Source organism: Trachurus japonicus, chromosome 19 (genome assembly GCF_045865225.1).
Source record: "Trachurus japonicus isolate A0001 chromosome 19, Traja_1.0".
Taxonomy (NCBI): domain Eukaryota; kingdom Metazoa; phylum Chordata; class Actinopteri; order Carangiformes; family Carangidae; genus Trachurus; species Trachurus japonicus.
In genome coordinates this window covers 22,419,440-22,444,444 of record NC_140925.1, presented here as the reverse complement: position 1 = coordinate 22,444,444, position 25,005 = coordinate 22,419,440, and the positions used below count along the sequence as shown (strand labels likewise).

The 25,005-nt window shown below is 42.5% G+C and overlaps 1 protein-coding gene across 7 annotated transcripts in view; it reads left to right on the top strand.

The window, feature by feature from the left end:
* Positions 1-25,005, top strand: part of mpripa (myosin phosphatase Rho interacting protein a) — a 49,362-nt gene that overhangs the window by 13,431 nt on the left and 10,926 nt on the right. For 2 of the 7 annotated variants that reach the window (XM_085760617.1, XM_085760620.1), the window contains exons 4-17: positions 8,298-8,449; positions 10,106-10,190; positions 12,849-12,902; positions 13,928-14,153; positions 15,226-15,802; positions 17,124-17,265; positions 17,414-17,530; positions 19,100-19,156; positions 19,277-19,345; positions 19,440-19,529; positions 21,727-21,836; positions 21,993-22,031; positions 23,666-24,449; positions 24,527-24,643. In XM_085760617.1, coding sequence (XP_085616743.1) covers positions 8,298-8,449; positions 10,106-10,190; positions 12,849-12,902; positions 13,928-14,153; positions 15,226-15,802; positions 17,124-17,265; positions 17,414-17,530; positions 19,100-19,156; positions 19,277-19,345; positions 19,440-19,529; positions 21,727-21,836; positions 21,993-22,031; positions 23,666-24,449; positions 24,527-24,643 — 2,619 coding nt within the window. The remainder of the gene's footprint in view (positions 1-8,297; positions 8,450-10,105; positions 10,191-12,848; positions 12,903-13,927; positions 14,154-15,225; positions 15,803-17,123; positions 17,266-17,413; positions 17,531-19,099; positions 19,157-19,276; positions 19,346-19,439; positions 19,530-21,726; positions 21,837-21,992; positions 22,032-23,665; positions 24,450-24,526; positions 24,644-25,005) is intronic. The other 5 variants (XM_085760619.1, XM_085760624.1, XM_085760622.1 and 2 more) reach the window with 4 other exon arrangements.

Sequence of the window (25,005 nt, the reverse complement as noted above, 5' to 3'; positions counted from 1 at the left end):
ATCTCATCATTGAACACAGCAATGATGAAATGTGCAGGATGTCAGGCAGTCTTTGCAGATACCATCAAACAAAAAGAAAAAAAGCCACTTGACAGGCTGTCAGGTGGCTTTGAGCTGTTATTCCACACAGCAACAGTGTTGTGTTCAACAAATGCTAACACATGTTTGACAAGCAGATTATGTTGAATATTACGATCCAGAATACATGCAAGTGATGGTTTATGTCCTACAGTTTTCCACAGACATACTGTAACCAACTTGGTGTTTACCTTGACCAAATATATGTAGAACTGGTCCTTAAATTCTCATCTACCAGTGAGTAGTCATATTCATGGTGTTGTTTAATTTGTGTTTGATAAGATTTTATATGTTTTAACCTTAATTTTGTTGATCAAAAAACAGATCATATCTAGAAAAGTCTTTGTTTAGTGTTTGTGTTACTTAAAACAGCATATTATACCTTCAAGATGTATAGTTTCTTTTTTTCTTTTTTTTTTACTGATAAAATAAATGCATGCTCAACCAACTTAAGAATCATAACAGAGTTTTATTTGGGTGCAAGTATTGTATTGGTCTTGGTTTTTACATTTTAAATGTTGACTACTCCTTGTACACATCAAGATAATAAAAGATCTCGGTGCAGAGGTTTTGCTTCCTGTTGAATCTGCTGATCTCTCTCTTTTGAACAGCTGACGACCAGCAGACGTCGGCCTGTTGGACGCCACTTTTCAATCCTATGGAAAACAACAGTTAGCTTCAAAACTCAAATATGAGCCGACGTCCCAAAGGAACATTTTCCTACCCCTCCCCCATTTTCCCTTCCCTTTCTGCCTGATGGGCTAATTTGCGTTGACTTAGCGAGGCTTTGGCAGATTTGCAGTCATTATCAAAGAAGTGTTTGAAGCCTGACTGCAGGCCTTATGTAATTTCTTTACAAAGTGCGGACAGAGTGAGAGAAACAAGCTTCTTGTTAATTGTGTGGTGGGAGTGAATGATATTTATGTGCCTCTTGTCTGACTGGACTAGTTTTCATGGGGACCCTGTGACTTTACAATAGCAGCTTATAATGGGTGCCTGTTCACCTTGGCCTACTTTCCAAAGTGCTGTGTCAGAGCACTGTATGGGACGCTGCAGTAATCCAGACACTGCTGTTGTGGGCCAGCTTGTGATCTTAGACCAACTGTTTTTTTGTTGTTGTTATTTTTTTTGGTAGTTTGAAACAGAAAGAGCTGCCACTTCACTGCTCTACAAGTCAGTGAGAGAACATTAGCATTGGATAAACAATACTGGTTAATCATGGTGTTGCAAGAGTAGCAGTTGCAATTGACCTATGGCTAAGCCCCGCCCCCTCCACTCACTCAGACAAACAGTCAACATTCGGTGACAGTTGCTATGGCAGCTGTCACAGTAGGAGACATTTCACATGAGACAATTGATGATTTTTGGAGACAGAAAGATTAAATATCATCTCGAAGTCACCAAAACTTCACTTAGCTTTACTGCTATGGCTGTCGGTTGCCGCGAAACGCCGATAGCGACGGGCTAATTTCTGTTAGCCTGTCTATTGAGTTTTACATTATACGTTAGCATTAAGCTAGCGGACTTTATGCTTAGTTGTGATACTGGCTAACATCTAAACATCTCTGACAATATGTTGCCTCAAATACGTTGTTGACTTAACTTAGAACAGATGTAGACATCTACATCTCCACGTTTAGTTTGTTGTGGTCTACCGCATAACTTTATCCAGAGCAGACACTTCTCTCGGTTGAGATGTGGCTTGGGAAAAGGTAAAAAAATCCACCCCGTCGCCCAGCCTCTCGGGATACCTAGTGTCGGAGTTGCATGTACCCCATGCACACCGTTTGACCATTTTAAACTTAAAATGTCAAGAAAAAAACATATAAAAACGAATGAAAACTGACTAACTGCAATGCATTTCAATGGACGTGGAAGCAGAGAATGTCCGAGTGTATGGGCTTGCTATGCGCACTGTGATTGGCTCATCGCGTTTGGGGGGCATGGCTTAGCCATAGGTCAGTTAGTTTCTTTGGTGCATGCTTTTAATGGCAAGCTTTATTTAAGGGCTATTTGTGGTGTCAGCGCGACATGCAGTTGTGCTGTGAATGCCAAACCACCTAAGGATTCAGATAAGCCATACCTCCCTATCTCCAAAGTCCACTATCCTACTCCAAGGGGAGTGATAGCTCTGCCCTCATATTTAGTTTGTCACCTCACTTCACACTCTTATCTTAGGTGACTTTGATGTTTCCCATGTCACCTTATTAAGGTGATAGTTACTCAGGAGGAGATATCAACAGTTACGCTCGCCTCACTCTGCACCGGCACCGACAGTCTGGAGTGTAAAGACTGAAGTGATAAGCAGAGCAAGTCGACATGACGGAGATCTCATTCAACACAGAGAAGAGTGAAGAAAATAAGAAGTGGAAGAAAGAAGCCTACACGTTTGTCCACAGTTCAATTACTGCGTGTACTCGATATTATTAGGCATTGACAAGTGTGCAGGGAAGAAAGAAGCAGCTTTGATGAATATTAGAGGGAGTTGGAGTGCCAAGAAAGAAAAAAAAGTTCCCAGCCTGGGAAAACCACACACACTCACAATAACTCTGCTGAGACAGTGTGAGTCTGAACACACACAGCCAGTGCAACATGACACAACTCGACCGTAGCACCTGTTTCTGCAGCCGGCCCATCTACTCAGTCACCACCCAGACAGACCCACTGATTTCTCATAGTCTCTTTTCTCACAATTCATTATGATGTCATTGTTATTACAGACGTTACATAAAGGCCACTTTGAAAGCCTGTCAATAACAACGCTGTATGTATGAGACGGATAAAATGATTTGCTGTCATTTAGTTTGTTACCTGCACACATGGATTTAATAAGTGCGGCCTGCAACAGCCAAAAGTCTGTAAGGCAGCATGCGATTGATCAATCAATTGATCCTATCCTCCATCTGAGAAGAATCCTGCCATCCTAAGCAGAGAAAATGATCTTCATCCTCCAACTCTCCCTCCTCTTCCTCCTCCTCTGCATTTGTCGGCTGCCTGCCTCCTAACACAGCATTTAACCACCCACATCCTCTCCCTCTTCTCCATAAGAAGAGCACTGCTGCTACCACCCACAGTTCTGCTCTCTGAAATACCTCATACAAATATGTGTGAAATGTGTTTTTTTTTCTCTTTCCTCGTCATTTTTTAAAAACAATTTTGTGTTAATACGACGATCCAGCTTATCTTTCACTGTAGTTTTGTAGCTGTGTAACTAACCGGGCTAAGAGCAGATGCCTATACTTTGTATGCATACCAGTGAGGTGAGGTGTATTTGAAAATGCCTGCAGGACTGTACTTGGCCCTGAAACAGAGATGTCAGATATCCACCACATGGCTTAGTCAGATTTTTATAGAGCTATATGTTTGTCTAAAGTACAGGCAGGGGTTAAGGATGGTATTATAGCTAAGGCTAAAGTAAATAGCATATGTGATTGCACTGACTTGAAGCTGTCTTGATATTGGGGTTAAACTACAGGTGCGTGAGGCCGCTGGGACAGTGATGATTGTAATCTTGGGCACAACCAATCTGTCATGGCCTGATTGCTACGTATATCTGTGTTTATATGATTATTGTGGACTTCAGAGGGACAGACAGAGAGAAAGACAGACCGTGTGTTTGATATTCCCCCGTACCAAAACCAGAGGTGACTCCATCCGTCTGGCACCTGAGGATATTTCCCCGCAGCTGGTTGTTGGCATAACTCACTGGTATCAAAAAAATGTGTTTACCTCTGTTGTCCTAAGTTGCTATGGAAAGATTTATTGCATAATTGTTGTTATCGGGAATGAGCAGAGGATGTTGGACCCTGAGAAGACCTGAGTCGAGGCCACGTTCATGAGTCAGGGTGAAGCGGTGCCAGTTCATCAGTTTTCCTTTGGGCTCCAGTGTCTTTAATGACCTGGATCCACGGTGAAGAACCTGGAGACGATGCTCAAAGATCCTGCTGGTACATGCCTAAAAGAAAAGTCATGTAAGTTAGCGAGTGAAGTCATGGCATGTGAGTTTGTCACCACACAAGTTGGCAGACAAACTGGCACCTAATACAAGAACCAGATGTTTTTAATCAACCTACAGGTGTTCCTAACTAACTTGGCCTATGGGAATTGTTTTCTGTGTCTTCACACTCGTAGAAAATGAGCAAGAAATTAAATGTACTTAAAAAGATGTTGCAATACTGTATATTACTCAGTCGCATTTGTTAAATACCATTTCATTCCCTCACGCGCCTCATAAGTGAGTCAGTTCAACTGCACTCTTGCTTTCCATGACTAGAAATAAGTCTTGTCAAACCCAAAAATGTTGATGGCAGAGGAAGAGAATTTGCTTCCCAACCAAAAATGAAAGTAGACCATCAACCAGCTGCCAAAAGAAGCAAATATTTCTCCCACTGTGTCATAAGGGAGAATGGGATGTTTTGCTAAGCTGCGGAGTGGCCAAGAGTGAAGGAAGCCAAGGGCGCAAAGGCATGCATGCATGCACGGAGCTTACTAATTACCATTTTCTAAACAGAGAGTTGGTTCCTAATGAGCACTGTTGTAATGCTACACAACATCTGGACCGAGATCACAAGGCATATGAATACTATATGCTGTACGCAGGGAGAGAAAGACCTAAACTATGCAGAGTTCATACTGTAGCTACATAGTAATGCAGTGTTGGATTTGAAAGGAACCTTTTATCTGAAAGCATCTTGGCCATGATGTTGTGAATGGTCTTCATCACTTCTGGTCTCCTAACTGGGAGCACTGGGAAATAGAGTCTCCACATAACACTCCTTTTGCTCATTTTCAATTTCAAAGAACTCATAGAAATGTTATTTGGTATTAACCCATTTACCTTATTCAGATATGTGGAACCTGAATGTAAAAAAAACAAACAACAAAAAAAAATAATGGAACAATTCATGAACAGAATTAAATAACAAACAAAACATTGCAAAATGTAAGTTGATGTAAAAGTTTAGCTTGAACAAATATTACAATGACAAATATACATAATATGAATAAATATTGGCACTGATGCAAAATGTGTCCGTCCTCCAAAATGCTCCAGTCATCACAGACTGCTTTGTAGAAATCAAATGATTTTCAGATTTGTCCGGTCTCCCCTTGAAACTGGGTGCTCAATGACTCCCATCGAGACAGCATTCATACTATTGTCTGAACAACTTCAGAGACAAGAATAAGTTTATGCTGGCTTCATAATTTCCATGCTCCGATCACAAAAGGACACTTGTTTGGGCCTCTTGTCTCTCAGTCATTTCCTTGTTGAGGGTTAAGGGGAGGAGTGGCTCTGCGGACTGTGGCGGCTGACAATCCCACATTGTGTTGAACTGGTGCTGCTTCACAAAGGGCCCATTGTGGAGAGTGGCGGCCCGCGGAGAAGGGGACTGGGTCTGGGGCTAGGTGACAGAGAGGTGTGGGTTCGAGGGGGCCTGGGTCTGGGGGGCTTGAGCAGCAGCGGATGGCGGGTCCGAAGGAGGGGGCGTGTACTGGCGCTCAGCTGACAACGGCGGCGGGTTCAGGGAGGGTGCGCACGTGTGACAGCAGTCCCGTGCTGCTCGCCACACACGGCTCCAGCGCAAAAAAACAACAACCATATACTGTACTGTACTGTACTCCCACACAGCCACCTACTTCATATAAACACTCAAATCTCTCTCAGAGGTGAGCAGCTTTATGGAAATAGGTTTTTAATCAGAGCTGCTGTCAGTCTGATTTATTTTTTCGTGTCCTAGAGAATCTGATGCTGTGATTATAAAACTGGGGGCTTAAGCTGCTTGTACAACTGTTCCCAGAATTTGAAATATTTAGCTGTTTATCCTCTTCTGACTCCAGCTCAAGGACAAACCCACATGTGTGGTGTACTCTCGATTTGTTTACACAGACAGATGGCCGTACAGTCCAAAGTCACAGTCCAAAACAACCCCCTCCTTTTTTTTTTTCCTGCTGCCCCACTGGCCCCCTTGAGCACCAGTTGGAGACTTCCTTCCTTCCCTTTCTGTCTCCAAATCACCTTCCTCTCTGCGTGTCTGAGAGTGACAGGGCTCTCAGGTCAAGCTGACGGCGGTCTCTCTGTCCAGTCTGAAGCAGACCCAGGCCCTCGCCCCAGCTGCCCCAGGGTCTGTTTGTCCGTCTTGTCTGTCAAGCCCGGCTGTTGCCCTGGCCTCTCACCTCGCCGTCAAGAGCCCTTGGGTGATTGACCATTTTAAAGCCACAGGGATAAGACGCTGAACCAAAACATAATGGCCAACTTGAATCCCTGCCTCCGTGGCACTCGGTAGCACCGTAGTATGAGAGAAGTCGTCATCCCAGCTGTCGTACCAAGCTGTCAGATGTTCACGTCTTTGCTTTCTCGCTCTTAGCCGAGTTAGGCAAACCTTGTTCCGTCATGTTGTGCCAAACTTTGCCACTCCTGCTCTCCTTTTACAATATAAACACTGGTAAGAGAGTTGAGAATGAAAGTGACATTTCACAGTGAGGAAGTAAACATGGCCTCTCATCTTCCCTCAGGGTGGGATTACCACAAACTGTTAACTATTGACTTCTCTGTCCACATCAGAGGCCAATCCATAGGCTGAAATTGCAGTCGCTGACAGGCTATAGTTATGTTGTTGCATAAATTGAGTCCTTGAGTTAGATTTATTTGGTCACTCTGCTAACTTGAACGTGATACCTTTTAATTTTGTCTCCAGCTCTATCTCCTAATATATTCCGATTCGCTGAGGGCTGTAATTTATTATCTGTGGCTAACTGATACTTATAGCCTAGAACCACAGTGGTTTCTTTCATGTCTATAATTCTGCCTGTATGTTTAGCGCGGTGAAGGTACAGTAGGACCCAAAGGTTGTTCAAACAGGTTTCCATGCCCAGTGTGGTCAGTAACACAGAGTTCATTTACCTCAGTTACCTGAACAAATCCAAGTCCCTCAGTCAACATAAGACTACCAAAGCTTCTTGTTGGGAGTCGTTTGGAGGTCAAAGCAGGCAAAAGTCTGTTTTCTAAACTAGTATATTTGTTATTGTAAAGTGCGTTCAAATATTTGCCTTGTGTGTGTACTCTCTTTCCAGGAATGCATCTGCACAGTGTTTTACTAATTAACGGACCAGAAAAAGCGTCATTCTACAAACACTCCGACTACCACAACAGGTTCACTCCAAAGTAACGCAACGCAAAGAGCTATAAATAGATTATCTTATCTGTTTCCATGTAGAGCGAGAATGCCCCCATTGATTGTCAATGAGCCGTGCCTACATACAAAGCTATTGTGTGCTTATATAAACCAGCATGTCCGACCTTAAGTCACTGTACACAAAGCAGTATTATTCTTGAAGTCCTGTGGTATAAGGTTATTTACGGCTGACAGATGGCGTCCATGTCGGTGTGCATAGTTGAGTTTCTACCTCACAGCTAGGCGGCATCAGACAGATTAAACTCCACACCGCGCGGTGAACCCATGAGCTTGCAGGGTGTATAAATGGAGCAGACAGTCCTTTTCACAGGTCGGTTCAGGCTCTTTCTTCTGGCACAATATAGCCTACTGTATATAATGGCTGTGTAGATCGGGGCTGAACAACTGACATTGTGATATACACTGGCTGTTTCCACACTGGAATGAATGCAATGTGTTTTAAAATTTGAACCAAAGCAGTTTAGTTGATTTGATGAATATTTTCAATTGGTGCGATTTTTTAAAATGTCAGTTTTAATGTCAGCTAGTGTCAATTTTAATTTCCCTGCAAATGTAAACCTGCTTTTTAATCCACTTCAATAAAATGCATCATTATTACTGTGATGATTATAGACTTTAGTCGGAATTGAGTGGCAGCTATTAACTAAGTACAATAGTGTTAGTGTGCTGAACCATCACAATTTGCGAATAAAAACCCAATGTCACTTCCTAAATTCACTCTAAACTCTAGCTACTGAACTGCTGAGGTAAAAAGCTGCTTATGATTCAATTAAAGCAATGATCGTCTTGTAAGTGCTGTAGTACACATCTAAAGAAAACAAAAATATCGCAGTGAGCGCTGGCGAGAACATTTGCCCGTTCCCAGACTGTTGTATCAGTGTGTGGTGCTTCAAACTTGGCAGGGAAGTTGCTGCCGGGGTGGACTGTGTGAGAAGAGAGAAAAGACCATGTGGAGGGATAAGTGGGCACGTCTGTTCACTTCCCAACTTAACACTTTCTCTGTGCATCTCTGTTTGCGTCCCACAGCCCAGCACCCTACCCCAGGGCACCATCAATATGAACCAGTGCTCTGACGTCATCGATGGAGAGTCGAGGACGGGCCAGAAGAACTCTCTGTGCATCCTGACCTCTGAGAAGGAGCACTTCATACGGGCCGAATGTAAAGAAATCATCAACGGGTAAGGGAGGATGAGCACCAGGAATGTGATGTGTTTATAAAAGGGATTACACATGGACAGTTTAACATCATATCTGAACATATATGATGTAAAATAACAGTGAGAAGGTTTGTATAGCTCTCTCTCTTTTGGACTGAAGTGATGGGGATGACAGAGACACAGATAAGGGAGAATACTTGTGCGCAACTGCTATGGCTGCCAAATCTGCTCTGCCCCCTGCTGTCTGCTTCAGGCAGTGCGTTTCAGAGAGTTGTAATCCACACTGCAGTGACAGTGCACATTCTTGAACTGTTCCTTCTTCCCTGCCCCTCGAGCCTTCCTCCTGCGCTCACAAACCCTCGCATGCCTAGACACAGATCACAACACAGGACCTGTAAGCCTCACAACGTCGTTTTCTTTCGCCCTTCTTCTCCTTTTTCCTCCTGCGTTTCTGCACTGCTCTCCCTCCCTGGCCCAAGCATACATATTATGGCTATTCTTAGGGAGCTGTGACTCACAGCACCCACTCTCCCATTATGCTACCTGCTCCATCACTGTACACCTCCCACTCTCCTATCATCTGTCTCCCATGTGTTGGTTCTAGGGCCATTATTGCAGTAGTTGTCACTAACTGACAGCACAATAACATCCAGGATTTTAAACAATATACAGTACTGTATATGCATCTGTATTTTTCCTGGTTATTTTAAGCTCTTTACAAATGTCTTCTGACTCATGGTGCCACAGCATTAAGGCTGAGCTCGTTCCATTAGAACTGCGTCACATTTCTGTATCTCTGACACCAAAGACTCTTTACTAAGTGGGTGGAGTAAAACATATCTGATAATACATGACTGTTCTGTCCGACAGTCACCGACTTGATTATTCAAACCATAAAAAGGATTGGATATTGGTTTATATTTTGCAGTTACATGACCAGACTCTTTTAATTAGAACTGAGATGACTACATGTGAGTTTAGTCATAGTTTGTCACCATCATCCTTATTTTTGGTCAGCACACTGAAACCAGACACTGGCCTCTTGTGAGTTTAAAGTAAAGGAGCAGTTTGGTTGAGGTTTAGGCAACAAAAACAGTCTTTTATTCTAGTTTTAGACTAAGATAAACAACAAGCATTTTAGTCAAATCATGTTACCATGTGGGTTAGTTAAATAATGTGGTTACAGTAGGGTATTTTTCCTGCAGAAAAGCTAAATGTGAGTCTTCTGAATCTGTGCTGTGTAAAACATAATGTATCCCTTTAAGCACAATGTTTAATTAAATCCACTTTAACATGGCTGCTGATTAAATAATGAACTGTTCTTCTGTTGTTTCTAATACCTGTCGTTAATCTTCTCAAAGCATATCATCATCATCATCATCAAAGTATATATTGTTAAGGAAAATGAAATCTAACCCATCTCAGAGTCTTGTGTTGTCTCTTAGTGGAATAAACAGTGATGTAAGATTATCTGCCACAGAGTAGAGAGAAACACAGATTCAGCTTTTTGTTGCTGGCCATACACAGCCAGGGTAGTCGTGGTAATTACAATTGTTTATTTTTTTGCGGACTGGAACTTCGGCCTCGGTCCTACATTGATCTGTCAATGGTGCAGGGTTTGTTTAGTCTGCATTTAGCATCCCAAGAACAATATTTTGACTGTTTCTCCATTTGTAGGTGGCAGGAGGCTCTGACTGTGTACCCCAGGACCAACAAGCAGAACCAGAAGAAAAAACGCAAGGTTGATCCACCCACTCACCAGGTAATGCTCCTATTCACACTGTCTATGCTGAAGTGCTTTTATCCCACTCACACTGAACAGTAAGCAACAGATCAAGATCATGTTATAAAGGGTGATGGTTGGACAGGCTCTTGAATGCTGCATCGTAGTAGCAAACTTGCACCAGAGGACTAACAAGTAGGAGATGATGCTAGAGGCTGTATGTTGAGATTACATGTATTTGGTTGAGGTGATCAAATATAATTGGTCAAATTGGTACCAGATGACATTTTGATGCGATGATCTTGCTGAGTATCTGGGCTCATTTGACATCATACACATAATAACTGAATCATTTCCAAATGCCAGATAATGAGCCATTTTTGGCTCCCAGTATGATTTCATTGTCACACTCTGTGGGCGGATGTGACTTTATCATCAGTGGTAGCGATGAACGTCACAAAAGATCCACATGTGGCAACTGCTACAACAAAGAAAGAATAATATGCATGTGTGTAAGGACGACATGTGCCGTCTAGGTATGCAGTATGGATTCACTTCACTCCACTTAAACATCACCAGCTGTTTTCCCGTCAGTTGTGTTGATGTATTGTTTCGCTGTCTGTAACATGCTCAACAGATTTTGCAATTCATATTTGCATTCTTGAGTCACAGGATGTGGCAGTCTTGACAGATGAATAGACGGCATGCCACTTACTCATCTAAATTAATTTCAGTGGTCATAAAAGAATCATGGTAGTAAGATTTGGTTGTATTATATTATGGGTGTGGTGAATTGTAAGTTTACATATTGTCAGATATTTTTCCAGGGTTTTTAACAGTGTAGCTGTGGTGTTACAGATGCAGGACAGGCTGTCATCTTTATATGTGGTATTACCATGGCAGCAAACATTAATGAGCTGAGCAAAATATTAATTAATAGTAATGGTATGAATTGACGCACTTAGAGTTACAGTAGAGACATCAGATTTAAGGCTTTCGACACTGTCGTGGGCCAAAAACAGCCATAAACCCTTTAAACTGAAGTATCACTGACCATGATATCACCTATGTGCTCTATGTGAGAGTATAATGAGGAATGGGACATTACTAAGTGAAATCACGTCATCTGAAATGGGATGTAAAATGATGCAACCAAAGATCATACCCTCATTGAAGAGTTTCTTTGTCTCCACTTCAGACATTATCCCTGTCCCCAGTGACATAGCGTATTGACCACTCCTCCCATTCACCACTAGCTAGCTAGTGAATTTCCCTTTGGAGAGCAATGACTAGAAAGAATGAGAGAAATGGACGACGTTATAGTCACACAAAGCTGATCATTTAAACACAGTCAGATTCAGTTGAGCACAGTCTTTCAAGACACTCAGGTGACATCTGTCTGACATACAGAGCCCTGTAGAAAATACAAAGGCATGTTGCATAATATACTGCTGTCAGAAGTCTTCCTAGTAGGTAGAAATACAAGTATGTAAAGCTTTATTACCATTATAATGGTTTTAATGACAAGATAGAACATAGGCCTATCATATAATATTGTAGGAGACCACCCACCATGGAATGCAGTATCCCCCTTTCTCTACCTCTTTTTGATAAGAGGCCAAAGTTGTGGTGAATCCACACAAAAATTCTCTCTGAGTCTGAAGTTCATTGTCTGGTTCCTCTAATGACGGCGCCCTGAATCAGCCTGTGACCTGAGCTGAGCTCACACAAACATACTCATTTGCAGAGGAACAGTGGTGACACAGCAGTGACCTTGACTTTGACCCTCGTGACCCCTATGACTAATGCATGGTTTTCTTTGTTGTTGTGGTCACCAGCCATACTTCTCTGTGTAGATCAGCTTCCCTTTTATATACTGTCTTCATTGTTTCTGTTTCTCCTTTCATCTTCTGTCTTTACATCTGTGCTAAGCTGCTGCACATTGACTGCAGACAGCACAGTGACACACAGAGGGCAAGGTTGAGCTGAGTACTGCTCTGTGAATTAGCTCTTCATTATTTCTAGAAGTTACTGAAATCTACTTTGAACAACAACTTCAGAGGAGAAACAAGTAGCTACAGATTTAGAGTTCATCTTGTTTGTCGTTGCCTTCGTCTGAGATGATTCTTGAAATAACTGCTAACTCTTACTCATCATTTTCATGTGGGCTGTCCAGTTATTGTTGGTTAAGAATGTGATAAAGATCTTTTTTTCCCCCAGTTAAATGAGTCAAAGCTCAAATTTTCCACACTTCACATTTCCACTGTAGACCTCCCCTCCCATTTGTGTTGAAGTTACTGGATCCATATGCTCAGGGATGGTTGTAAATACTTGAGCGTAGTAACTTGTTTGCCTTCTGGGTGGCTCCAGTTCCATTGAAGCACCTCACCTTGAATACAAAGAAATCTGCATGACAGGAAACCATGATAACTTTGTGTGTCTCACACTGCTGAAAGAGTCTGGAATGAATTTGTCCTTTCAGGTTCTTGTGTTGGCTCTTTAACAAGCACTTAACTCCATGTAATAGTGCTATATATCTTGAATTTGGCCCAGGAGAGAACACAACTAGACATCATAGTTCAAATAATACAGAAACTATCAAACCACTGAGATGGTTTTTTTTTTGGTCTATCTGTATTTAATATTATCCGCATTACATAGCAAGCATTAACATCAAAGGCTTTTTGTGATTGGCAGGGTGGACTAACTCCAAGCCGGTGTTTTTCCACTGAAGACATGAATGGACACCCAGTGAGTTCAGCTCAGCCAAACTTTTTTATTTTTTTATCCTGCTTCACCCTCAGTGGCTTGAAACCTCAGCCCTAATAAACTGTATTTATTCCCATCCCAATCGATCCAGGTGACGGGTGAATAAGAAGGACATGGCTTTTGCTTCTCTCTGATCCTGATAGTGATTCTTAGCGCAACATGCATGTTTGTGGTGGTTGAAGTACATGTAGGCTGGCTGTAGAGCTGTTGAAGGGTCGCTTTGCTTGTGGAAATCTTTCTCTGCTCTCCGGTCTGCTGATTACTCAGACTTTCCTATATGAAGATCAAACTTTGACCACAGCAGCATCAAATGTTTAATTTGACTTGTACTGTACAATAATCAGGTGGAAATGATCCATATAATTTTTATCCTAGAAAATCTATCCAATATATTCCACCTCTACAGAATGCCCTTGTTCTGGTTTTTGTTCTCTGTACAGGTGTGTTTGTCCTGAATGAACTCTTTGTTCTTTGTCAAAGCTGTCCATCTTTTTCTCCTTCCCACGCATCCTCCTCCTCTCTTCCCAGGATTTGTCATTTTACCACTGATGAAAGAAATGTTCTTTTGCTTTGCCACTTTGATGTTGGGTTCACCTGACACCGACACATAAAAATCAAAAACGGCAAACAAACACACAGAGCAGTAGTGTGAAATCATGTGCCACTCTACACCAAGTGTCTGCTCGTTACCTCTCCAAACAACAGAGATCAGTGTGCTGCGCAGGAGGTTGATTTCACTGAATGGCACCGTTTCAAACAAAGAGGGAGCAGCTGGTGGGGTGACAGGCACATGATTTAACACTGCTGCTGTGGACAGTAGGTATAATGAAGTGGAAATAAAAAATGTATTGAATTCTTTGAGTTATACTTTTCAGTGTTTAATTTCTCTTACATCTATTTCCCTCATGTCCCTTTTTTTGTAGTCTCCGTGTGACCTTACCTCCCATTTTGTCCTCTCCTCTTCTTATCCCCTCCTTCCAACCCAAACCCAAACCCCTACCCCCCAGGAGCCCGGCCCCGCCAAGGTGACGGTGACCAGCAGCAGCAGCGGAGGCAGCATACCATGCCTGCCCAGCAGCATCGCCAGCGCCGAGCGCGTCCCGATGAGCCGTGCCACCCTGTGGCAGGAGGAGAGCCGCTGGAGCAGAGCCACCATCCCCTGCAGCCGCAGTGCCTCCTGTCTCAGCCAGCTGAGCCAGAGCCAACCGGATTCCAGTGTCACCACTCAAGACGGTGAGGACTGTGGAAAAGCATGTGAATTCTTTGTTTCACTGCTTAGTAGGAAAACCTGTGTTTTTCTTTGAAGTTGTCGTGACCACTCCATCTATTTTGATCAATCACCAGATGTGAACTTTAGGGTTATGTATTGAATACTATCAACACTTTTTGGGTGTTTCATATCCAGTGATGGGAATAACGGCGTTATAAAATAATGGCGTCATCAACTAACAGCGCTACTTTTTTCAGTAACGAGTGATCCCCGTTTCCCCCGTTACAACACTGTTACCGTTACTGACAATAAAATGCGCTGTTACTTAACTCAAGAAGTCCCATCAGAAAATAATACACTCGTTTAAGTGCAGTACGTTATATGCACATTTTTTTCAGCTCATCAACTGGTCAGAAAAAGCCATTCGAAGTTTTGTGTCAAGGGAACGCGTTGCTTCCGGTCACAGTAAACAATGGCAACTGAAAAACAAATGTTTTTATTGCAAATGTTGAAGCGCAGGTGATGAAGAAGACGTTTGCAGAGGTGGTCTGTCCGACCAGTCGAGGCTGAACGGGTGGTTTTACCACGCTGACGTTCTGAGCGGACCAATCACAGTCTTTGCGGTTTCGCGTTGCGACGTGTCGACGCGTACTTGGGATTTTTTGGAGGTACGCGTCAGGCTACGGCGTAGGGTCCGCGTAGGGGTCGTAGCTACAGTACGACCCGTCGCCACGACGCAGAAGCATAAACCAGGCTTAACTCCTTCACACGGGCAGGGTCCGTGATGCACTGTATCACTCCGCCTATCAGCTGTTTAAGTCAGCCTGTGTGGAAGAGGCGGAGTGATACAGCGGATCGAGGAGTTGCCTGTGTGGAGGAGTACTGAGTGAGTTGGTTAGTGCAGTAGTTAGATGAACGGGAGTTAGGGAGGGAAGTCAAGTAATTTGACATATTTGAGCATTTTATTTAAACGCTATAGTTACTTTCCTTGTAATTAATTACTTTTATCAAGTCACTCAGTTATTTTTCAGGAAACATGAAACAAGTAACATGCCCAACACTGTTAACATCAGTGGTACTGTCTCCTCGTTTCAGATGGTAGCACCATGAGTACAGGACGTAAGGTACGAGTGGAGAGCGGTTACTTTTCCCTGGAGAAGACCAAGTCGGAGCCTTCTCCACAGTCAGCACAGCACTCCCAGCCACCCCAGCCACCTCAGCACCTGCCCCTATCCTCTTCAGCATCATCCTCCTCTTTAGGAGCTCCCAGTCCCAGGTACACCTCCGAGTCAGAACCCCAAAACTCCCCTTACCAACCTTCCCAAGACCCCCTTCCTTCTCCAGGTGCACTTGTTTCCCCTAGCTACTCCACCATCAGTTCCTCCCAGAGCTCGCTGGACTCTGATCCCAGCGGCAGCACGGCCACCTGGGAGGGATGCAGTGGTGGTGGAGGGAGCGCTAATAGTGTCAGTGGAGGAGGAGGAGGAGGAGGAGGAGGAGGCCGAGTAGGCCGGCCCGGCAGGGAGTATGCGGTGCTGTCGGACGCGCCGCGGGCTCGCCGGCTGAGCTACCGAGAAGCCTTCCGCTCCGAGAAAAAGCGCCAAGAGCTGAGGGCACGCACTCGCAGTCCCGGCAGAGAGGAGGTGGCTCGGCTGTTCGGGGAGGAGCGCAGGTGAGAGGTTAAGGATAAGTGTCACGCTCGGCACGCTGCAGAGACTTTTTTTTCATTTGTTGGACCTGCTTTCTGATAGGACAAATCAGTGCTGAACATGTACCACTGAGCATAAATGCAAATGCAGATGGATTTGTGATAATGATGGCAAATATGATTAATAATCATTAATGAGCCACTGGTTGGTAGGCCTTGGCATAGTCCAATACGTATACATGCCAAGTAATATATTATGTAAACCCCATGCACTGCTCCAAATGTACAGCATTTCAGTATTTTAGCACCACCCAGTGACTGCTGTAGGATCTTTGGCTTTTGCTGCCTACCTGAGCTTACCAGTGGTTTGCCATTAATGATTCTTGGGGATTTAAAAGCATGTGTTACTTTCTCTTCTCTATTGGTCTCTGCCTTTTGATCTTGCTACTTTTGCTAGTTTCTTTTGTCGTTTCAATCTTTTCCAGGGGCTTCTGAACAGAGCTTCTCAGAGTAACGCTCAGTCAACCCTTCCATTCCTGTCCCAATGCTGTTCCCTGCTGGTCACCGCTGATTCCTGCTTTCTATCATTTCATCTCTGCCTGGAAGCACACACACACACATACACACACACACACACACACACACTGTTCCATACACATACCGGGTCGAGCTCACACACTGTGCATACTCAGACATACTAAGGGCTGGTACTGGTTGGTTATACACACAAGTTAGTCTTACTTCCTCCCTTTAGTCACCGATACATACACATTAACATGTGCTGCTGCCTTAAGGTAACACCGACCGTGTTGCCATTGCTGCTACTTCCGCAATTTTAATCCGCCATCCTAGATATTTTCCCTTTCCTCTAAAGTTCAGTCTCTCATCATGTAACACTACTCTTTATTCCTTGGTGCATCTATTGATTGTTTACTTTGGGGATGTTAATATTCTTTATGTTGTACATTATTGGCTGTCAAACAGACTTGAGTCTTAAATGATGTCCAACATAATAACATGTGTGTGAATACTGCACAGTAATATCAGCACTCTGCACACAATGAACTGAAATGATTTGCATACTGCTTTTATATTATGCTTTGTCTTGTTTTTATGCGAACTGGTTCTGCCACCATTTAGGAATGAAATGCTGCATTATTATGTTTAGGTTTGAATTGCTGCACTATGTTGTTTTTTTTTAAGAATAACCTGTTTATTTTACCCCTGTGTTTTTAATTTGCTCAATATTCCGCTTGCACTCACATAAAACTTTTATGTTTTTACGTGAAACATGTAACGATCATCAAGTACGTCTTTTTGAAAAGAAAAACTTTGTGTTTCTCAGGCGTTCTCAAATCATCGGTCGGTTCGAGGAGGGTCAGCATGTGGAGCGTATGGACACAAGGAGCTCCAATGAGCCCTCTGCCAACACCGTGGTTATCCAGAGACAAGGCCGCAGCGAGAGACGCTATCTTGCTAACAAACATGTATGTCGCTCTACCTATTAATCCTGAGCAAATAAATAAGAAAAGGCATAACATGTGCCCACTGAATTAAAGATGTACTAACCATGATCTTCCTACTTTATTAACATGTAATTACTTCTAATTTCCTATACTTAATTTGCATCTATAGGAGATGTCTCTGGATGCAGGAAAAGACCGTTCAGTCCCTGACGTGTCTAGCTCCAATTTTGCCAACTTAAGAAGAGCCAAGTCACTGGACCGCAGAGTCACAGAGTCTTCAATGACTGTGAGTACCAACTGTAAATCTAAAGCGCATAGAGGTTACATGAAAGCTGATCACATTCAATAGTATGTCAGCCAATTTAGAAACAATTGCTAAAGAGATTGATTACTGATGATATTAGCTGATATTTTTTTTTACCTCTGCACCAGCTAAAAACCTCAAGGATTTTGACATGAGGAACATTCAAAAAATACATTTGAAGTCTATATACATATAATAAAAGACAGTTATAGTAATATCTGGTAGGGACTTTCTGCATCTCAGGGAGAGTGTAGGATCATTGACAATATGTTTAATGTGACTGTGGTAGATTTATGCAGCAACCATTATTGTGGCATTGTATGTGAGAAGTCCTCTAGCTATGATGCTGACATCTAATTAATGTTTATGATATATAACTTTCCATTAGTATACAGTTTTTTCAAACCACACATGTAAAATAAAGTTATGTTGATGGAAACAAATAACCAATAAAATAAAGAAATCCAACAAAATAAACATTTGGTCTGCTAAGGGATAAATAAACTAAATATAAACTCAGTTGTTGATTCACTTTTGCAAAAACACATTGCTGCAGTGAGTGACAGTACCGACATGGACCGTCATAAAACCAACTTTCATTATTTAACTTCAGTTAAGCATGCACCCACCACTACTGCGACTCCACACTCATATAACATTACCGCTCTTGTTTTCTTTTAGTCTCCAGCTGAGATTAAAACAGGCTACTAGTTGCTTAAGATTGCACTAGTATCCCCCCGAGGTCTGACTCCTACCAGTCTGACAAACTGCTACTGATATGACGTCTGTTTAGAGAGCGCTGCAGGGCTGATCCAGTCGGCGTGTGGTTGGTCTCTCTGGCTGAGCCGCAGCTGCCAGAACCCCCACCCACTCAAACACACACACACACACACCCTCACATTCATGTACACACACCACTGCCGCCGCTGCCACTGACGATTATAAATAGCCGGCACAGAAGCGACCGCAGTCGTGTGTATGTCCCTGGGACAGAAGGAACGAAACAGATTGTTAACATATGAAGTGAAGGCAGTTAGCCATCAGAATGACACTCTGCCAGACGGTCACACCACACCTGATGAAGCTCAACAGAAACAAGGTATTGTTAAGTGAGCAGAGGGCTGGATTTTAACATAATGATTTAGAGTCTAAAAACAGACTTGAGCTTGGTTTCAACGTGCAGCAGTTTGTGTTTCACAGGGCAAGTCCCGCTCCACCGGTGGGTCTCTTTAGCTTGAGCCATGTATCAGTACATGTAGTTCAGCTGAGGTGGTGACCTAAATGTAAACAAATACATATAAATGCGTCGGTGATGAGGGAGGGGAGATGTCTTTTATTCATTCTGATCACATCACGATGAATACTCGCTTCATGATGACTTCTAATATAGGGACCAATTGTACAAAATGTTTCAAAGAAATGTAACCCTGCTTTTCTACCCTGGGTTTCTCTGTGTTTATGCACTTAATGTTTAATTAAAAGACACTCTCCTGATTTCCCATTATTGATTGTTAATTTTAATCACATCCCTCTGGTTTGTGTCCACTGCAGCCAGATCTGCTGAACTTCAAAAAAGGATGGATGACCAAGCTCTATGAAGATGGAATGGTAATTTATCATCATTAACAGGATTAAATGGTCCTCTGCTTCTCAGTCCTACTGAAGTAATGTTGCAATATACATAAAGTAGTAATGAAATCTTCTTCATGCTGTTCTCTTTCCCCATAGTGGAAGAAACACTGGTTTGTCTTGACAGACCAGAGTCTGAGGTACTATAAGGACTCAATAGCTGAGGAGGTAGGACTAGTCTTCACAGTGACTGAATAATGTTTTTATCATCCATATGAATCAATGTGCCATTAACGTTGTGTCTTGTCTTTTGTTGTCCTAGGCTTCAGAGCTGGATGGTGAGATCGACCTTTCCACATGTTATGATGTCAAAGAGTTCCCCGTCCAGAGGAATTACGGCTTCCAAATCCTAGTGAGTGTTGATTCTTCATGTCATCGGACATCCTACGTCATTAATCTCCAGCAAAGACGAAACTCATTGTCTGTACAGTTTAGTGCTGCTGTCTCCTGACACTCTATAAAAAGCCATAGGGACCATGTGGCGCATGTTTAGGTATCAGGTTTGACCATTTCTCTTTTTGAAACTACTCTTTGTCTGTCATGACGGATGTCACTTGACTTGTCATCTCTCTGTGAAAGGCTGACATCATGGTGGTCTAAATCTGCCTGAGCCGTTGCCATCCCCGCTTGTCTCTCTGAACTCATGTGCCCCTCATCCTTCACAATATGTTTACCTAACCTCTCGCATTCAAAGGTCCAGCCCACAGTTGCTTTTAGGTTTTAAAAAACATTTCTACAGGATAGTGTTACCCCTGATCCCTAATGGCACAACAGCTCTGCAGTAGTATCTCTCTTGCTGTGAACCTCTCTTCATATAATCTTTTAGCCACTAAACATTTTTAGCACTTGTTGCTGAAAATATTCCCCGACTTATCTAATGGCTTGCTGTTCAGTCATTATAAATTCCTTGTCAGTGGGGGTTTTGTTCCTGCCACTTATAGATGTAAACTTCCCATAATAATCCTACTTGAGGAGAATGGTAGCTACAAGGTCATTTGTTTTGTTTACATTTGCTTGAAGCAGCTTCCGTGGCTATTTTGTGAAGGAAGTCAGAAATAGATTAGTTGAGGGGATCGCTGACCCTTTGGCTGAGAACAACATGGATTTGATGTCCAGAAATTAATAACTGCAGTATTTATATCTGCTCTCACTGCGACGCTCTCAGGCTGTACGGTGCTTTTGTTTTCTCATTAGAGTTTTCTCATGTAGAGTTGAACCTTGATGTCTGGAGGGAAGTACCTGGTCTCCTAAACCTCATTACCGTGTCCTCAGAGGCTTCAGTGTGTAACTGTGGTCTTAAGAAATCACTTGAGTGCCACTAGAGGTCGCTGTATATCAAGTAAAATTTATTACACACACAGTGTAGTTGGTTATAAGACAAGTGAGTGTAGGATACCTCCTTGTAAAGAAAGGCATTGTCAATTGGGTAACACTTTATTTTAAGGGGTCCTTGTTCCTGTGTATCTACCTAATTAATTACAGTGTAATTACCTATGTAACCGTATGTAATAACATGTACTTACATTGTAAATACATAGTGTATTTTGGTGTACTTACAGGTCCTTGTTACACTTGTAATAAGAAATGCTTGTGCAAACTGCTTGCTTATTACAAGTGTAACAAGGACCTGTAAGTACACCAAAATACACTATGTATTTACAATTTAAGTACATGTTATTACATACGGTTACATAGGTAATTACACTGTAATTAATTAGGTAGATACACAGGAACAAGGACCCCTTAAAATAAAGTGTTACCGTAAATTGTATATTTGTATACATACATGAAACTGCTACAATTAATAAATTCATATTCACATTAAATGTTATTAGTAACAATCTCAAAGCTGAAAACTGTATCAATAGTGATGCTGCTGCTACAAATTTTACACATTTTGTTTTATTTATTTATTTTTTACCAAAAACCAAATAACAGCATCACACTCATTATTCATCTTAACATAGCCTTTTCTGGATCCATTGAAACACATTTCACACACCTAAAATGGCATAAAATGTTCTGCGTCTTGTACTTTCAAAACTCACATCACATTGTGCCCAGTGAGGTTCTGGGGCTGTCATTTAGATTTGATTGTATATTATATGATGGTACTGTAATTTGAATGTATTGCAAATGATGCAGACATGTCCTTTGTCGTCCTCAGTTTAGTTTAAAGTCACAGGAGAGTGAGTGCAAAGTAAAGTGCAGTCAAGATTTGGTTTCCTCATTTCACAGCTTTCTCCACCCATTAATAAAATGTTGCTAATACAGCAGCCTGACTGCTAATATTGCGACCTGGTAATGGAGAGTGAACTACGTTCACTCCATTTAGAGAATACACAGTTACTTTAAAGAGGTTACAAGAAGATCAGTAAATGTGTATTTTCTACTCGCCTCTGTCTACAGATAGTGAAAGACAAGTTTGCAATTCCACAGCTACATAGCTGAATTTTATCTGAAGCTCGTACATGTGCTTACTTTTCTTCCCCTAAGTGTCAAAAAGGTATTTTAATCAGCGCGTTAACGTCATGCCTTTCTGCTTTCAGTGTAAAGAGGGAGCATGCACCCTGTCTGCCATGACCTCCGGAATCCGTCGCAACTGGATTCAGGCCATCATGAAGAATGTGCGACCCACTATTGCCCCCGATGTCACCCGGTAATACCCAAAGAGGATTAACACATCAACCACTGGCAGATAAAACAACCTCCTTTTCTCATTTTTTTTTTATCTTAATCCCTCTCTCCTCTTCACCCTCTATCTCCTCCTTTTTTTCTCTTCCTCCCTCAACCGGTATTTTCAACCTGCTTCCAGGAAAAACATCTCTCTGAAACTATCCGTTCTGAAGCCCAGGTTGGAGTGCTTATGTGTTGAATATCTCCCCCTCCTCAAACAGTGATGTAATTGCTCAGCAATGTCAGCCCCAGCGTGTCTGTCGTCCTGCCCTATGTCATGTGATTGTTGAGTAACGTCTCCTCGTCAGTTGTGCCACTGTAGAGACACACACCGCAATCACATCAGCATACTAGAATAATCCAACGTGCATTGATCAACAGCAAAGACAAGGAAAACGTTTATACAAAGAGGAGCTGGGATATACACTTTTTTTTTTCCTGGAACTGTTTCAAAACAACACTTTACTGTACCTAAGGATTTTCTAACCTCCTGATCACTTGTTTAAATATTTTGGACGACTCATCACGTCTGATAATGTCTATATGATCTGACCCACATTTACTGAGTCACACATTTAACTCAGCGTCTCTCTGGCTGCTCTCTCCAAGGGGAGAATGAGTGATATTTTTGGCATTTCTGCACAGACACCTCTTTCTCATTCTTGAGCTCTGTCCCTTCTCATTTTCCCCTCACTCACACCTCCTGACACCTCCACACAACAAGGTAAAAATAGCTCATTCCGTCAGGTCACTCTTTTAAAAATGCCCCGGCCCTCTACATTATAAGTGTCAGTGTGTGTACAGTTCACTACAAACACATTGAGCCATCATATGTTAGATACATGTTAACAACATAGTAGCATAAGACCAGTGTCTGACATTAAGCTTATCATCAATCGCAACAGTAAAAACAGTAAAGCTGCTTTAAGCCTGGTGCAAAGTGTGCCTTTATAAATGTTTTGATTTTAAAACTTTGATACATTTCACAGTTTTTTGTCTGTTTTGTAAATCAGGGTGTCTGCAGGTCTTGAAAAGTATTTTAAAAATCTTTATGTCAGATTTCTTTAAAAGATCCTTGAGAAGATATTAAATAACAATTATTGTAAATTATTACAAGTCTTCCAACATTTTTCTCTCTCACTTCAACTTGCCATGGGCAGGAATTCTGAGACATTACTCACTTGCAGTCTGAATGTGGGACTGGTGCCACAGAACTGTTTGTGCAGGAGGCTGTTCGATCCTTTTTTTTTGCGGAGCACCATGAGACCTGCAGCAAACACTGCCACTAGAGCTATTTACAGTAGCGGGGAAGCTCATCGTCTCACAATTGGCGAGTGTCAACTTACTGTAAGCAAAGGCTTACATTTAGAAATGATTTTCCACTGGCTAATCAATTCATCCATTAATGCTGCTCATCCATGTCCACATTTATGTAATTATATCATTAGAAACATTACAAATTATTCCGTACAGTATTGAGCTGTGAAAATGTATTATAGTAAATAATTAAAGGCCTTTTTATCCATGTCGGTTTTTTACACTCACTACGTTACCATACTATTTTTATGAAGACGGTAATGAATTGTATTCCATTTCAAAGTAACATGATCTGAAATTGAACCTGCAGAAACCCTGTTAAACACTGTTAATCAATGCTGTGCTACCAGAACTGTCTGCATTGTTGTTTTGTCCAGCAAAGCTTTATGTATTAGTATTATATAGTTTGAATGGATGTAACTATAAAATTATCAAGTCGTGTTTAAACCAGGCTATATGTGATTGTTTTTATTTGCCGTGTTTTTGTCCATTCAGATCTCTCCCTGATGAGAAGATCAAAGCCCCAGTGATGTTGGAGCCGTGTCCACAGGTCACCTCTGAGCCAAGTCCCGTTTCCGAGGCCCCCAGGTCTGACGTCCACAGACAGCCAGCTGGCAACAACGCCTCTGTCCCTCCCTCAGAGCACCGGAAAAGCCGGGTTCGTGAGCGCAGACCTGAGGGCCGCTCTAAGACTTTCGATTGGTCTGAGTTCAAAATGGAACAGACAGAAAGGCCTGTGAAGGAACGAGCCGACACCGTCGACCTCAGCTCATCTTTCTCCACAACCTCCTCATATTGCTCTCCCTCCTCTTCGCCTTCCTCATTAGCGTCGTCTCCTGTCTCTACCTCCTCCCTCCTCACCTCCTCAATATCGGGTGCTCACCCACCTTCTCTAACAGAAGAAGCGGAAAAGGAAAACGTCAGGAGAGATGTCCCTCCACACAGCACAACCGGTGCAACCCACATGCCAAATACTGTTACTGTCACGATGACTTCCACGTTAAACACTATGCCACAGGTACAGCCGTCGATGCCCGAGAGCCCAGAGCAAGGTAAGATGGAGGTGGACCACCCGGCCACAGCAGCCACGCATCCTGCTGGTGAAGATAAGGACAACAGAAGCTCGGGCGTCCATCAGGAGATTGAGCAGCGATGGCATCAAGTAGAGACGACACCGCTGAGAGAAGAGAAGCAAGTGCCCATCACTACAGCTTTAGGAAACTCTGCCAACTCTGACAGATTGCCTGCGGATGAGCTTGCTGCGCTGCTAGACAAAGAGGTGTGTTTACTGAAGGTGCTCCTATACATTATGTTTATGGTGCCATTTTATTTATAGTATTTACTCTCTCTGTTCAGTTGGGCCAGAAGCAGAAGGAACTGGACCGGCTACAGAAGCAGAACAACCTTTTGAAAGAGCAGCTGGAAGATGCACTAGGGAGAGAACACAGTGCCAGAGAGGGCTACGTACTGCAGGTACCACACTCACCATCCATCACACTTAAGTTGGTATTTTTTTAAATAAATGACACCAATTCTACAAATAGTAGTTTAACACAAGTTTTGACACAGAAATTGTGAGCATTAAAATGTGTTGGATGGCATTGCAAAACTTGCAGGGTACATGTACAGTTGAAACATGTGGTGGAGTAAACGTTCTCAGCTGTAGCACAGAACTTGATAGATTGTATTATTCTCACACAGTCTACTGGCTCATGAAAGATTTATGTGTGGCAACTGTGACTTATAAAATCCTACTAACAGGTGTGGGTGCTTATTCTCTCAAACTGTTACGCATGGTTGCGGTGTTCTTGGCATGAGTTTTCACTAACTGTTTT